At 39.0% G+C, this 16,595-nt stretch overlaps 1 protein-coding gene across 2 annotated transcripts in view; it reads left to right on the top strand.

The window, feature by feature from the left end:
• npas3 (neuronal PAS domain protein 3) overlaps positions 1-16,595 on the top strand; it is a 392,919-nt gene that overhangs the window by 156,026 nt on the left and 220,298 nt on the right. For both annotated transcript variants that reach the window (XM_084742352.1, XM_084742353.1), the window contains exon 3: positions 16,309-16,553. In XM_084742352.1, coding sequence (XP_084598478.1) covers positions 16,309-16,553 — 245 coding nt within the window. The remainder of the gene's footprint in view (positions 1-16,308; positions 16,554-16,595) is intronic.

Here is a 16,595-nt window from a genome sequence, read left to right as displayed (position 1 = left end):
CTGCTGTGTATCCATCTATACTGCTTTGTGTGTGTTGCAGAGTTTTCGAGATATCAGTCTCAGCGACAGTCAAACGGTTCAGTCAAGATAACCCACAGACTTTGCTGTGAACAGTTTCATGTCAGAACTACTTTCTTTCTGCAGTAGAATCCACCGAAACTACTTTATTTCTCATAACAACAAAAGTAGTTCCTAAATGAAACTGCTTGCAACAAGGTTTGTGGAATATCTTGAGAAACCGGGTCATGATTTCTGGAAAGAGACACTGGTTTTGACTTTATCAAAAGTACTTTTTGGTGCTTTGAGCACCACAAGCTGAGTGCCATTTAGTGCCATTAGACATAACACATCTCTATGGCTGATATCTCCACAACTCATACTGAAAACATATAGATGGATGAACTGCAGTACAGCTCAGGGGAAATATGTATATTTTCTGTATTTTGGGTGTGAATAGTTCACTGAAACTTCCACTTCACTGTGGACTGAAACATCAGATCTGTGTGGTGTGATGAGTAGACTGTAACATTCATCAAATTAAAACATGAAACAAACAGAAATGTCATGTTTCCATCCTTTTTCTACATTTTTTCACCATTTGAGATTTGACTGTTGCTCATTCAGTTACAGCATTTGGTTGTGCAGTCTTCCTCTGTCATAGCATAATGGCACACAACTCTGAATAACTACTTAACAGTTCTGGCTTTTTGGTATTTCTTTTAAGCCAGTTACAATTGTCTCAGCCGGCGCAAAGCCCAGGATGCAGCAGTAGTGCCCATGCAAACTAGTGTTGGGGTGGGGCTTGTTTTGGTGGGACATTTGCAAGTGCAGGAGGCAAACCCTGGTATTAAAATGGCTAAATTCCTGTCAAAGAAAAGGTCACAGATTCTAGCTTGTTCACGTTTGTACCATCTGCAGGCAGGTCAGGATAACTTGTTGGTCTCTTGGACGTTGTTCTTCTTGTTTTTTGAAAACGGTAACACACATGATTGCAGAAGGAGAGGAGAATGTTGTCTGAATTAGGGAGCCGCAATGAGCTAGCTCTACCTCAGTGCCTGCTGTGGCTCAGTAGGCTAACCTGGATGAAACTTCTTTATAATTTTAATTTTGTTTCGCTTTTAATAATGTTTATGAATCTGTATTCTTTAGTCTGAAACCTTCTGGCAGTAGCAGTGTGAGACTAAAGGCATAGTGTTAAATTCACAGATTTTCCAGCCATGCATAAATAAATAACACAATGGCCACATATGAAATATCCTTCTGTCCTCAATAAAAGTCACGGTGGCTAAAAACATTACAGAATGGTAAGACATCATTAACAAAAGCTTTGGTTGCATACATCTTCATGTTTTTTTTTTCAGTCTGTTGACATTTTAAACTAAAATATGATATCTGAGCAGCAGTAGATTGATTTTACAACATGGATTATGAATCCTGGACCCGTTAACGTGTTTAGTTTGGGCGTATTTGTTTTGTTTTTATTAATGGTCGACATTGAAAAGTCGCTTCCTTACAGGACGGCTCCCTGTAATTTGTTTTCCCTGCGTTTTCACATGCCAAGTTTTGTTGTTATTAATTCATGTTACTATTCATCTTTAGTAATTAATACCCTCAACTCATATCCATAAAATTCCCATTATTACACCATAATGTTCATTATCTTATTAGTCATATGAGCTTTGCTTAATTATGCCGTGTTGTGCAATAATGAATTTGTACATTAAAGTTTCCTTCCAAAGTAGATAACTGCTGTTGTCAAATTAAATGACAAAATGTCTGGAGGCAAATAATTATAAATATTCACTGAATACAGTGAATAATGTCACTGTTTAAATGGCAAAGACGTTAAGAGGGAACTAAATGTTTGACTAAATTGCAAAGTTACTCATTGTATCTTCCAGGTTTCTGAGCCACAGCATGGTTTACTGTAAGCATGAGTCCTGTTTTTTATTTTCCAAAATGTAACCTTTAACCATAGAAAATCTCCCACTGTTCTGTTTGTATTTGAGCTAATATGTTCTTTTTAAACCCTAAAATTATTAAACCCAACGGTTTCAATACAAATATCATCCTGCTTTTCTGCAAAAAAAAAGTCTTTTTAAAAATATAATGAACAAATATAATTAATTTTAAAGCATGTTGCCAGAGGTATAAACTGAACAGGTATTACACCAGGATCAAACATGAATACATACAAACTGGTCTGTAAAACAAAACAAGTAAGTTTGACATACTTGAATTTATTTAAGTAACATCTGGTAGAAAAAATGCAAAGAAACAAAAAAGAAACAAACACAAAAAGAAACTTTAGTGAGAATAAAAAAATCTGAGAATCTGAAACACAGCTTGTCTGAAGTATGGTGTTACTTCTGATACAATTTTCTAATATTCTGAATGTATACAAGTAAATACATGTTGCATGAAAGTCTTTAAAGGTGATGTGTGACATTTACTTCCTCAAGAACTCGAAACAGAGCACCAGCTTCTCAGAGCAAAACAAATTAACTTTGTTTTCTCATTAAATTTGGGGATCAAATATGGAACAAAAGTCTTGTTGCCTATTCCTCACAACAAAATGTTTTCAGAAGCTTATTTTAGTGTATCGTTTTGCTGTAATATGAGAATATTATAACCAGGAGGCTGCCATTTTGGCTCTGGCTTCCAACAGAGACTCCTGAAACTCAGATCAATCTGTGAAATTAAGTATGAACATGTTTCCATTAATGTTTTCAAAAGAATATTTATGTGTACTGTTGAGCTGTAATACAAGATTATTTGTGACCAGCTGGCAGACAACTGGACTCGAGTCATAGGGACTCAGACTCGAGTCGACTTGAGTCGCAAATTTGACGACTTGCAACTCGACTCGGACTTGGAGGGTCAGAGACTCGAGACTCGACTCGACTTGAGACAAGATGACTGCCGCCCCCATCACTCTTTCACCTGACTGCTGCTCTCTCCTCTCTCTGCCCCCTGTCTCAGCCATAGACTGTAAAGGTCTATGGCTGAGACGAGAAATAGAAGAAAGAAATAGAAGTATATAGTTTCTTTATCTATGGTCCTGGCACCCCCTGCACCCTCCAACCTGGGCCCTGGAATGTAGCCTTTCCCCATCTACCTTGGTCTAAATGATCAAACATGTAATGTAAGAATAGATCAAATTAACAGCTTTATGCTTTAATCCATGCAGACTAGACTGCATGCTCTTTTTTGGATGGCGAGCAATAGTGAGAATAGACTCGACAACCTTGTGACTTGACTTGACTTGACTTGACTTGACATAACCTTGTGACTTGACTTGACTTGACTTGCCCATGACAAAAAAACTTGGGACTTGCTTGAGACTTGGACCGAATTACTTGATACTTGCTTGGGACTCGAATTGGAGGGACTTGTGCAATTGTCTGCCAGCTGGCCGCCATTTTGGCTCTGGTTTCCAGTGAAAACTCCTGAAAGTCAGATCAAACTGTCTAACCGGCAGTGTGGTTCAAAGATGGCTCAAGATCTTGTTACTAAATTGCCTATTTCTTGCTGAAAATGTTTTTCAGAAACATTTTTTCATTTTCTGTTTAGCTATAATACAAGATCTATTTTTTTACCATTTTGTCTCTAAAACTCACAGACTTCACCCTCTGCTCAGGATGTCATATCTCCACTTCATCTTTACAAAGAAAACAGTTGTTTGCTGACATCTTGTTAGACTGAATGTTGTATATTGCACCTTTAAGTAAATCCAGTAAAATACCACCAGTTGTTTTCCAGTTGGAAACAGTTTTATAGTTTTTACTCAAGTTTTATACATAATATATTTTACAGACACTTCATAGATTTTCGCTCTGAGTCATCCGCATGTAAATAGTTTTCATTTTCTCCTCCAACTCAGTGAAGAAAAGAAATATAAAGTCCTCATAGTCCCGTGTGTGTGTGTGTGTGTGTGTGTGTGTGTGTGTGTGTGTGTGTGTGTGTGTGTGTGTGTGTGTGTGTGTGTGTGTGCGTGCAGCTAACAGGATTGGAGCTAACAGGATGGAGAAAGCTGTAATACTGCTGAGGCTGTCAACACGGCTCTCCACTCTGTGAATGATGTGTTTGTTTGTGCGTGTTCACTCTGCTGCTCACTTTGGCCCCGCCTCAACACATGATGTCATCGGTTTTCCTCGAAGGTCATGTGATGCAACATGTGGCATCAGTCGGGCGAGCGTTTCTGACAAGATTGTTTAGTTTGTACCTTGGGAGGGGACGCCTGAAACGGCGTGTGTCATCACTGTTTGATTTAATATTTTACTTTAGCAGTGATATGAGTAGAAGTGATGCGAGTCACAAAATGACAAAAAACATCAAATCAAAAGTGATTTTCTTTCTTTAATATAAAACAGTGTAATATTACCTGAAGCTGTGTGTGTGTGTGTTAGTTTAGCAGCAGCCGGCCTGCTTGCTGTCATGCTCGGGTTGATGTTAAAGCAGCGTGGCAGGCAGAGATTGGTAAAACAGATAGATGGTGCGAACGCGTCCAAACACCGCGGGACATTTTCCAAAATGTCTCAATGAGAGAGAGACAGAGAGAGGCTGATATATCTTCTTCCTGTGTGCCACAGAGCTCCACTTTTGTCCAGAAACTACAGCCCCTATTCCAAAAAATGCTGGGACGCTGTGTAAAATGTAGATAAAACTGAATGCAATGACACATCAACCTAAATTTAATTGAATACAATGGATCCACAGCGTGTTATTTCAGAGCAGTGGGCTTTTTTTCAGGATAACAGGCTTAACTTTACATTGACAGACAACAGACCCTTATAAACAGATGATCAACTTGTAACTCAACTCGTCCTCGCTTATTATTGTAAATTTACAAGGTTGCATGCATCCTGTGCTCCTGCAGAGTTCCCGCAGCCTGCCTGCACACACAATAGCAGACTGGTCTGGCTGGTCTGCAGTTTCTTCATGGATCGCCACCGCAGAAGAGTTGATCAGTATTCATTCATTGATTAATTTGTTCATTTGCATTCATTTGTGCAGACGTGATTGAACACAACTGAAGGTGAAGTCGGAAGTAACTGGGTGAGCTGACAAACTCCTGGGCTGAACATGTTGCTCAGTAGACTCTTTTTAAGATTCTCTTTCTGATAATTCAGTTTTATAGAGATGTTTCCTGCAGGAGTTTCTGCCATTGATTCACTGTCTCACCAAAATAACTTGCATTTGCAGCTGCACTAGTAGAACATTCATTTGAATAGAAATTGCAAAGTATTTGCAAATCATTATTTAATATTATAATTTCTCTTTTATAGAGTAAAACAACTTTTTGGACTTGCGGTTGTGTTAAAAACACATGAATGAGCCACACTGTTACACCGGCTGACATGTCCCTTAATTACCATGAAGACAAACAGTGCAGTTTATTTTGATTCAGTTCCACATGCAGACACTGTCCTGCTGCCCCAAACCACTGACTAGAGCATCAAATGTGGATTAATCCGCTGCTGAAAATAGTCCCCAGCAAATTGACTCACTGCTGCTCCATTTTCTTTTCCTCCCTGTTTCTTCCTTCCTCTGATTCAACCTGTAGTTTCCTGCTTCTTCCTCCTCCCTCTCTTGTAATCCATCTCTCTCTGTCTCGCAGTAGGATGGAGGGACTTACCAACAGCTCTCTGCTGGAGTTCACACTGATCCCTCCATCACTACAATCCTATTGGAGGATGATTATCCTTGTAATGATGCTGTGCGTCTGCGTGTGTTTAGCGGCAGGAGGTGTATCCTGGTAGAGATTATATACACACACTCCTTCATATTCTACTTCCCATCATGGCTACCAAGCAAGGTTTTTATTCTGTTTGCTGTTGTTTTTTATTTTATTTTCTTTCTGTGTCAGTAACCAGAGTAAAACTCCACCACACTGCTGGTTTGTCTTGAATCAATGGTCAGGTCACCCAAAATACACCTAAAAGATCATCCTAAACTAAATGAAACTTTCTGGAACATGAATCAGTTGCTTTTGAAGAGCTTGACAATCCCATTTTGTTGAAATCCTCTAAATCCACAATTCAATTAGGCTTTTAAAATTTTAAGGTCAAAATATGATTTAATTTATTAATTTAAACCTGTTTCTTAAAAAAAAGGTAGTCTGTGGGTAAGCTACGCTCTATATTTGTAGCATTTTTTGTCTTTGAACATGCATCAAACACCACAAGTCTTTATTTAATATTTTGTTTTTTATTAAAAGAAAAAAGTTATTCTGTTAGAATTTGCAGATTCTGCTGATTCTGATTTTGATGTTGATGACTGAAACTGAAAGCTCATTTTGACCAGTTTTCGATTTTTGAAAGTGTGACACCCTAATTAGATAAAATAGATACTGACGATGTTTTTTCAGATGAAGGAAGGTAATAAATGTTTAAAATTGTATTGTATCATGACTGAAATGTTCTTTTAGCTTGGTTCATTTACAGAAGGTCACTGTAAATTACACATAAATACACATAGTAAAAAATGCCATAATTAGCCAAAAAGCTATTTTTCCATGGCAAAGATGGCTAAGCCCCTCTGGCCTCCTAATCCTTTACGATAATTAAAACGTGTAGCAAAAACAATGTCAAGATTTTAATAAACACATTTTCACAGCATCAGATATGAAATAAACTCAGGCTGTTTGTCATATTTCTCTTCTTATTTTTCTTCTATTTAACTTTGACTCAATTGAACGCACATGCACGCACACACACACACACACACACACACACACACTCATTCAGCTCCATACTGAACGGTTGCTACCAACATGACAAAACACAGAATGGTTGGTTGTTGGGTGCTCACACAAACACACACAAATACACACACACAAATACACAAAAAAAACAAAATCTTATTCAGTCTCTCTCACCGTCCCTCTCAGCAGGTTTTAATCCTGTAATTTGTTGGGTTTATTTCACCAAATGACCGGGTTATTGTGCCTTTATGATCAATACAAGACTGGAGACCCAATCGTTAACACTCTTTCTTTCTCTATTCTGTCTCTCACTTCTTACTCTGCCTACAGGACCTCACTACACCTCTTTTTTTCTTCTGTTCTCACTGTTTTTGTTTCATCTCACTCTTTGCCCTCTTTTCATGTCTCTCTCTTTCAGATCAATCCCTTCTTCTCTTCTGTCAATCCTGATCTGCTCTTCTTCTTTTCTCTCCTTTCTTTCATCCCTTTTATTCTCCTTTTCTCTTTTTTTATCTGTTTATGTTTCTTTCTTTCTTTCTCTCTTTCTTTCTTTCTCTTCTCTCTCAGTAGGTAGATTGGTTTTGGCACTCAGTCCCCTGATCAGTGAACACACACACTCGTAGCGAGCGGTGGTGTCATCGCCATGGCGATGTCAGCAGGCGGGGCTTAATCCAAAGTGACACTTGTTCTCTGCCTTCCTTTCCCATCGCCATGGAAGCAATTACCCTCCTCCTGAAGGGCCTTTTGTCTGGGTGTGTGTGTGTGTGTGTGTGTGTGTTCTCGTCCTCCCCGGAGTTGACGGGGTGGAACCTCGGCTGTGGGTCACCTGATTGGCTGAATTGAAAGATGGGAGTGAGAGGAACAGGGAGAGCGTCCAGAGGAGGACAGAGGGAGAGTGAGATTTCAAAGAAAAGGAGGAGAAAGAGAGGGAGTTCTCATCTTTCTTCTCCACCTCCTTCAACATCTCTAGCTCCTATCGCTCATGTCTTCCATCTTTTATCTGAATTATGTATTTTTTCACAACAGAAGCAGCACCTGAACTTTTACATCTTAAATATTGTGCATCCAAACTGAAAAAAAGCAATCAGATCTTTATTTACTTGAAGAACAACATCACATTTGGTCCTGGTGTGAGGAGCCCTTATGGACAAACCACATATGAATTCCTTTGCAGCCTAAAAGCTGTGAAATATACCAGTGGTTTTCTACCTTGTTGTACCCAAGACACACCATCTGTACAAAATATCCTCTATACGCAACCTAACCAGTGGAGGTACCAGCCAATCAGAGGCAGAGTACCTGGAGGGTTTTTGATGCGTCAGACTTTAATAATTCCCACTAAGTGGCAACTGCGCAAGTTCTGTTTGCTTTGATGGAAGGTTTTTAAAGACTGAGAAACAAACGCATACAAAGTACTGATGTAGAGATTTCATAGGTTTTTGTGTAGTTGTATACTGCAGTAATAATTGTGGTGTCACAAAATCCCATGGCACACCTGGAAATACCTGTTCCTTCCAGGATTTCACAGGCCTTTTTTGGGGGGGACCGTTGCGGATGATTTTGCGGCAGCTTTTCTAAAACACTGTGATAGATGTTTCAATGTTTTTAGGCATTTCTTTATACCAAGTAAATATTGCAAAATAAAGGTTTTTTTTTGTATAATTCATTAAAAATGAAAAACAACAGCCTGCTCTAACTAACCTCACCAAAAAGGCTCGGAATTACAAAAATTATAGAAATATGCTTTATGTGTAAATGAAGAAGTACACTTGGGGGGGGGGGGGGGGGGGTTCCACAAAGAAGAAGAATCTTTTTGGAAGTCAAATTCAATCAAAATAGCACACAGTGATAAAATAAAAGTGGACAGAGCACTGGACAGAGTGTTAATAACAATGACTAACTTTGTGTGATAAAATAAAGACTGTGATAAAATAAAAAAATATATACATACAGAAAAGTAGTGAATAATATAACAAAGCATAGAGTCGTTCCATTGAGATGTGCATGTATGACATTTGCATGGGGAAATGCTCTGACTGGTGGAACCTGTGTGAAGCTCCAATTTGTGTAAAAGTTGCAGTTTGGACAAAGTTGCACACATAATTCATGAGGATCGGTTGAATTTGCATGAATTGTTGCCATCGCAACTTCCTGGAGGAACTGGCTGATCTCATGTTACACCAGTGTGACTTCATCAGTACAACGTTATTAGAAAACAGGACGCAGTCACACAACTGAACACAGCAGTGAATGAAAATGGTACCTCGATGCATGCAAGACATTAATAAGCAACATAAATCAAACACACTGACACTTCTTATACTATAAACAGTAACGCATCAGTAAGGCAGCGTACACATCTGCACAGTACAGGTGTATAAAGGTTACAGTTACTTCGCTCAGTCTGTGCTGCACACACTGGATGTGAGGCTTCGTGGTGCAGTGGTTGTTGGTGCTCTCTTGTGCACAGTGGACTGCAGTCCATTAGTGAGTTAGATAGTCGTTGTACTCTCTTACCTCTGACTGTGGTTCATTCAGTCGTCCACAGTCTGCTCTGAGTTCAAGTCTTTAATGTTGTTTATTCTCAGAATGAAATATGATGAATCCAGTCAGTTTCTGTCTTGCTTTCAGTTCACTTTAGTTTCAGTTAAAGCTCATTTATGCTCTATACCAAATACATATACAGGAACGGACAGTCTTCTGTCTGTACTTCTGCAAGTCTTCTGAAAGCTTATGTATACGGACTGAGTCATGAGTGGTGGGGGCAGTGTAGCAGCGTAACCAATATAGTTCAAGTGTTTAAAAAATCCAAGGGTATTGGAAACGATGTTGGTCGTCAAATAAGCAGTGAAAAAAATTCACCGTCCACATTTCGTGATGTGTTTAATGGTGCGCAGGCCGCCTCCGTTTATAACGTCGCCTGCACTTCTGCCTCATCCTCAACAGGTTCATTTTTACAGCCTCTGTCTGAGTGTTTGCTGTAGTCTGAAACTTTCGACTCTGAGTGGAGCCCTCTAGTGGAAGTATTACTTAACATCCATGCCAACGTAAAGAATGCATGGAAAGTGACGGTTATATCATACCATTATTAAAACATTTGTGTCTATTTTCATATGTAAAATGAGCATAAATGAGCCTTTAGTTTCCAGGGTGGGTTTGCCTGTTTGAGTTTAATTTTTATTGTCTAAAAATCTTTAGTTTTGGTTTAGTTTTTATTGTTTAAAATATTTAGTTTCGGTATTAGTTTTAGTTTTGTCTGTCTGTACTTACTCCTTGTTTCTCTTGTTTTCAGTCCCTGCTACACACAAATACACAATTATGATGTATCTCTCCTGCTCCATCTCTTTTCTCTTTTTGTTTAATATCTCTCTTCATATTAATTCTCTTTCTTCCTGTTTTTTCACGTGTGCTCTCTCTCTAACATACATTTCATATCTGAACGTCCATCTTAACCAGATTCACATCTGTGTGGGCTTTGTTTAATTTTAAACTGTGTGTGTGTGTGTGTGTGTGTGTGTGTGTGTGCGCGCGCAACGAAAGAGATTTCTATCAGTTGTTAAGGGCCTCAAACTCTACTGATTGTAAAGTTTGTGTGTGTGTGTGTGTGTGTGTGTGTGATGGCTATCAGCGGTCAGGACCTCAAACCTCCCCAGATTTCCCCGTCGGCCACCGTGCAGCGCTCCTCTGAGTTTTATCTGCCGCCTTCATCTCTCTCTTCATATTGCTCGCCGTGTTTCTCTTTATCTCATCGCAGACGTTCCTGTGCGGATTTTTATTTTTTAAATATTCTTCCTCTCAGTTTGGCCTCTGTGGATGGATGAGCTGATCATGTAAACAGATACTCTGATATCTGGACAGGACAGAAAAATTAAGTAGAGAGTTTATTCCAAAATAGAAATGGGACAGAAATTGACTTCTGTTTAAACACAATGAGGCAGGACTGAAGGTAAATATGTTTTAGTCTCTGAGGAACAGAACCACACAATCAAATCTCAGTAGACGCTTTCAGTTTGTTGCCTAAAAAGAATTACATTTTGTCTTGTGTGAGTGATTCAGGGTCTCTGACAGCTGCTACATGATGGTTCAAAAAGCCATACATTAAAATCATCCAAGCTGTTTTTATTTGCTGTTTGTTGGAAGAATTATTTTTTGTTTGTTTGTTTTTTTGGGGCCTGCAAAATGAAATTGTTTTAATTGAAAATGTTAAAATTTACTTTCGCTTCAGTGAATTTACTCCGGTATTGTTTTTAAATACAGTGTTTTGAATTTCTAAAAGTTTATCAAAAAATAAAAAGTAAATTAACTCAAGAAAACATCAGTAGTAAAACTTTTTGAAAAGTTGGGCTGAAAAGTCAAAAATCTATCGCAGTTCATCACCTTGAAATTTTGACTTTGCTCAATTTTTTTTGTTTTTACAGTGCAGGTTATAAGTCAACATTCAAATGTTGTACGTTCTTCTTTTCTTTTGTTTTTTCATGTCTATTAATTCTGGTATTTCTGCCAAATTGCAGATAAACTTTGGGTAACACTGGCAAAAGATATATGTAGTCTTTTCCAGAATTCACATCATGTGTTTGTCTAACCAGATATCCTGCTTCAATCCACATTTGTTTGCGTTTAGCCTTTCAAAAACGTTTCCAAATAATTACTTTTAAATAATTTATATAATAGAAAATATGTATTAAATAGAACATGACTCTGCTTTTTGAAATAACTCACAGTTAAATGAAAAACTTATGTTCCCCTACTTCTAAACAGCATACATCACTTTCCAGTCACACATGTTCGTCTGAAGGAAACACTTCATCACAGGTTATTTAATGATGTTACTGAGTAAATAATATGTGAGCCGATTGTCCCTGTAAATCGAACAGAATCAGAAAAGAGTCTTAGTGATGCTGACTGAAGAATTTAATGTGAAAAAATCCGACCCTCCCTTAAAACACCTGATCTTAGACTGGAGTTTGGTTTGACAGTCTGTCCACTCACCAGGAGCAGAAGGTATCGAAACATTAATGATAAAAATAAAGAGAAAATCCTGCTTCAAACCATATTTTTTTGGCATTAAGCTTTTCAAAAACAAAATCTTCACTGCAATCTAAAACCTGTTTGCTCCCCTGCTGCCAAAAAAAGGGAAGCACCGACCTGTTTTAATGGAGCAGTCTAACAGAACCATAAATTACATTTATGTTGATGAAACTGACAAGTTATATTCATTAAAATATATATATTTAATTAAAAAAAAGACTAACTCATTTAATCTAACAAATCATTTTATTGAAACTGAGGATTTTGTTCTGTGATTTTTCTTTTTTTATGGTAAGAATATCATAAATTATGATGACAGACATTCAAAACTTCATTCAAAAACCTCAATAAAAGCTCTGGATGTGACAAAATGACATCAGGTGCAGGTCAGTGAGCTGTCAGCTTAAAAAACGTAGTATTGTCTCCAAAATGTTCATGTCAGTGTGTCAGACTTCAGTGTGTGAGGAGCTCAGACAGTAAATCCTGCCCTGTCACATGACTGATGGCAAGTTTGACCTCCAGTCGACCTGGAAGTTAAACTTCGACCTTCCCAGCATGCTCTCTGCCTACACGCTCTTAAAATAGTCAAACACACACACGCACGCACATATAAAGAAACACACATATCTTCCTTTCAGCTGACAAGCTCTTTAAAAAGCCATCGACCCACCTCGCTGAACTTTACGACATCACACACACACACACACACTCGCACACGCGCACACACCTCGCCTGCCGTGACAAGCTCTTTAAAACACCATCAAGTCACCCGGCTGAACTTTACGACATGGTTTCATTTCATGTTTATAAGACCCAAACACCAACACACACACACACACACACACACACACACACACACACACACACACCGATCACAACAAGTGTTGCATTTACCTACTCAGCCGCTACATGATAAATATGTCTGTTTGAGTCAAGGTCAAACACACCTCCCTGTCCACTCACACACACACACGCACACACACACACACACACACACACACACACACACAGCAGACAGACATGAAGACATATTTGTCGTCCATCACCATAATGTTTTCCAAGTTTGTGGAACAAATAAATTTCGTCTGCTCGTCGTCTCCCAGCAGCCATCACTGCACGCCTCACACACACAGACATGTGTGAGTAAATACAGTCAATGTAACATGTTTGTTTTTAAATCAGAAAATCTGCTGCTGCTTTATTTATTGTGTTATGAATAGAAAAATCTGTGGGTCGAAATTTTAAAATAAATATACATTCTTCTTGTTCCATCCTGTCTAGACTCAATACTTTTACAGCTCTTATCAAAATGAGTATGAGAACCTGAAATATACAAGCTGACATTGAACTTTTGTTTATTTCTGCAGTACTGTTTGATTTAAATTGACTTAAAGCATTTTTATGAGGCTTCTTGGGTTTTGGCAACACTTTTCACAGTGAGGTACCTGCTTTGAGTATATAGAGACCCAATATATAGCATGTAAAGCACACATGCATCACTTAGGACCGATATTTTCATGCTACATGACATCATCATTTCATTCAGTTTTGTAAAAAGTATTTGTGGTTGGTTGGAGTGTTAATCAGGTTGCATCTGTCAAACATGGCAATATTCAATAATTATATAATAGTGTGGGTGATTTGCACTCATGGACACCGAGAAATGGCGAGTAGATGACAACAAACTCACAGCAATAGGTGTTGAAGCTGGAGGTGACAACATGTGGAACGTTTACGGATTTCACCTTTAAAATTTATGACGAGGAAGTCCAGGAAGAGTCCATTTGAGTTGAAAAATAAAATAAAATGAATGAAATTTAAGTTTGAAAAACAAAATGATTACACAAATGATCTCTCCTCTCCTCTCCTCTCCTCTCCTCTCCTCTCCTCTCCTCATTTATTGTTTGTTCTCCCTGATAAATAAATGACAAACAGTATGAAAATGATATTCTTCGCCAGATGACAGCCATTTTTCATCTGTAGCCCTAAACAACTCCTCCTCCTCCTCCTCCTCCTCTAAAGTGTTTGTCCGCTATCCCTCCATCTCATCCCTCTCCTTCTCTTTACACCCCCCTCTCCCCCTTTTATCCCTCTAACACTTTTTCTCTCGCATTTTTTTGCTCCGGCAAAAATTAATCACCTGTCTTTATGTGTGTGTGTGTGTGTGTGTGTGTGTGTGTGTGTGTGTGTGTGTGTGTGTGTGTGTGTGTGTGTGTGTGTGTGTGTGTGTGTGTGTGTGTGGCCGGCAGGAAGCCCACAGAGGTTTTTAGCAGCTGATTTATTGCCGAGTTAATTCATAACGGCGTCCGATGATGATGAGAGGCCGCAGGAAAGTATGGTCGTCACTGTTGTTGTTGAAGGGTGAAAGAGAGGGAGAATAAACAGAGCAGCTCTTTGATATAAAGTAATAGAGTGGAAAGTGATGGAGAGGATGGAGGAGAAGAGGAAGTAATGGAATAAAGGAGAAGAGAGGCAGACTGTCAGGTACTCGGTTTAAATATGAGGTAATACAGTAAAGGAGGGGGGGATCCGGGAAGAAGGTGAGGTCTGATGGTGCAGTTCACTGAAGGTTTCTCATAGTTTTATCTGAAGGAGTCAAATGTCACTTTGAAACAATAGTCATGTGTCCATCTATGAACTCTGCAAATGTCCAAAAAAAAGAAAGAAAAGAAAATGCAAATTAGACACATTTTCATCAACTGGTTTGGAGCAAATAACGTTGTCTATGCAAAACATAATTTCATCAGAAGCTGGTGGTGTATGCTATGTTAAAAAAAAAACAGAAGAGTTGAAGCAGAGGTTACAAACAAACAAAAACCAGCCAACCGCCAATAAACCAAGAAGAGAGAGAAGAAGAAGAAGAGGCAAAACCAGTTGCCTTGACCATCTATGAGAGGAAAATGGAGTGAGGTCCTAAGGAATTTATTTCAACTGCAGAAGTTGTAATTATTCTTTCAGAGAACAGTTGATGCCAACAGTGGAAACCCTTCTTCTTCTTCTTCTTCTTCTTCTTCTTCTTCTTCTTCTCCTTCTCCTCCTCCTCCTCCTCCTCCTCCTCCTCCTCTTGAAGTGGAAATAGCTGATCAGTCATGAGTTAAATGTTTGCTATGTCAGAACTTATTCTGAAAAAGTGTTTCCATCTCCCATAAAGCTTGTTAACTCCTTCTTGAAAAAGGCATAAACCACCTCAAGGGAGCGTAAAAACTTCTTTTTTTGTGAAATTAAGTAAGGTTTTTCAAATTTGTTGTTTAGCTAAACCCTTTCTAATCCGATGCTTCACAATGCTGATAAAAACACACGGATGGACACGTGGCTCCTGAAAGCATAAGAAAGGAAAATCACTGAAAGTCATCAAAGGATGTCATCTGCAAATTTGCATATTCTCATATCTATAAATTGTAATCTCCTGGTGCCAGATGAAGTCTGATTCATTTTTTCCCAATTTTGGAGTCGGGACCCCACGTGGGGTCACTTGATATGCAAATTGGGGTCACAAGAAAATTGCATAAATTAGAAATAGTCAAGTCAGGTCATACATCATGCACCCTTTATACCTTAACCATCAGTATGCAGAAGGAAACACTCCCACCAAAACTTGTGGAATAAACCTCAAAAAGAGCAGCAGAGAAGGGATCCTTCCTCCTGATTGGATGTTTGACCCATCAGTCCACCTTGATCTCCCTACGTGGACTTTGACGCTATTTATACAACATCACCTCATTTCTTCCTTTTCTCCCGTCATAAATACTATGGCCACTAGAGGTTGCCTCCCAACAATAAATGCACGTATTTATCGTAATGCACCGCTGGCACAGACGACCATATGGCTGTTTTTCTGGTGAGGACGCACTGGTCATTTAGCAGCTCCTGATTCTACCACAGGGTCGAGTTTTCCAGGTTGTCACTGAATTGCAGATGCTCGATTTTCATTTTTCTGAACACTTCTTTGATTTCTTGTCCATGTGGCTCAAACTTTGAGATTGAAACTTTATTTTCCTTTTAAATTAGAGAATAAAAAACCTGCTTCAGCTTTGTTGGAATCGCACCTCATCAGTCTTTCACTTCTCTGTGTTGCACATTGACGTGTGCAATTTAGTTTTTTGTAGGAAAGGAGGCAAGCTTTCCTGTGAAGACACTTTGACTGGGTGATTGACCCATTTCATTATGAATCAGTCTCTGTGGATCTGCTGGTTGGTGCTCTTGAACAGCTGATTGAGCCATCATGCTAACAAATGCTACAACAATAAGAAATTATTGAGTTTTGGAGAGGAAGTTTTGATTTGGAGATTTCCCAGAGTTGAACCTGAAAACTTGGGCTCAGTTTGTTGAAACCATTAAATCACTTGTTGTCACAAAAGTTCTAATTTACTTATTTTTGTGTCATACATTTCAGAATTATATGATATTTATAGACTGGAGTTGATGGTGCTTTATTTTTTTCTTTTATTTGTCTTGAAGTTTTCTCCTCCGCTATAACTTGAGGTTTTGTCTCATGCGATAAGAAGTCACATTCTGTAAATCATGTCCAAAAGTCAGATATCTTACTATGTTTTTTTCCTTTGCCATCTGTCCAGGCTGCAGGCTCTGAGGAAGGAGAAGTCACGGGACGCGGCACGGTCGCGGCGGGGAAAGGAGAACTTTGAGTTTTATGAACTGGCCAAGATGCTGCCGCTGCCGGGCGCCATCACCAGCCAGCTGGACAAGGCCTCCATCATCCGGCTCACCATCAGCTACCTGAAGATGAGGGACTTCGCCAACCAGGGAGACCCGCCGTGGAACCTGCGCATGGAGGGACCGCCGCCCAACACATCCGTCAAAGGTAGGATGGACACAGACATGGCTGCAGGACGGGGTTGGTCTT

Source organism: Lutjanus erythropterus, chromosome 18 (assembly GCF_056507025.1).
Source record: "Lutjanus erythropterus isolate fLutEry1 chromosome 18, fLutEry1.hap2, whole genome shotgun sequence".
Lineage (NCBI taxonomy): Eukaryota > Metazoa > Chordata > Actinopteri > Lutjaniformes > Lutjanidae > Lutjanus > Lutjanus erythropterus.
This window is presented reverse-complemented; position numbering and strand designations above follow the sequence as displayed.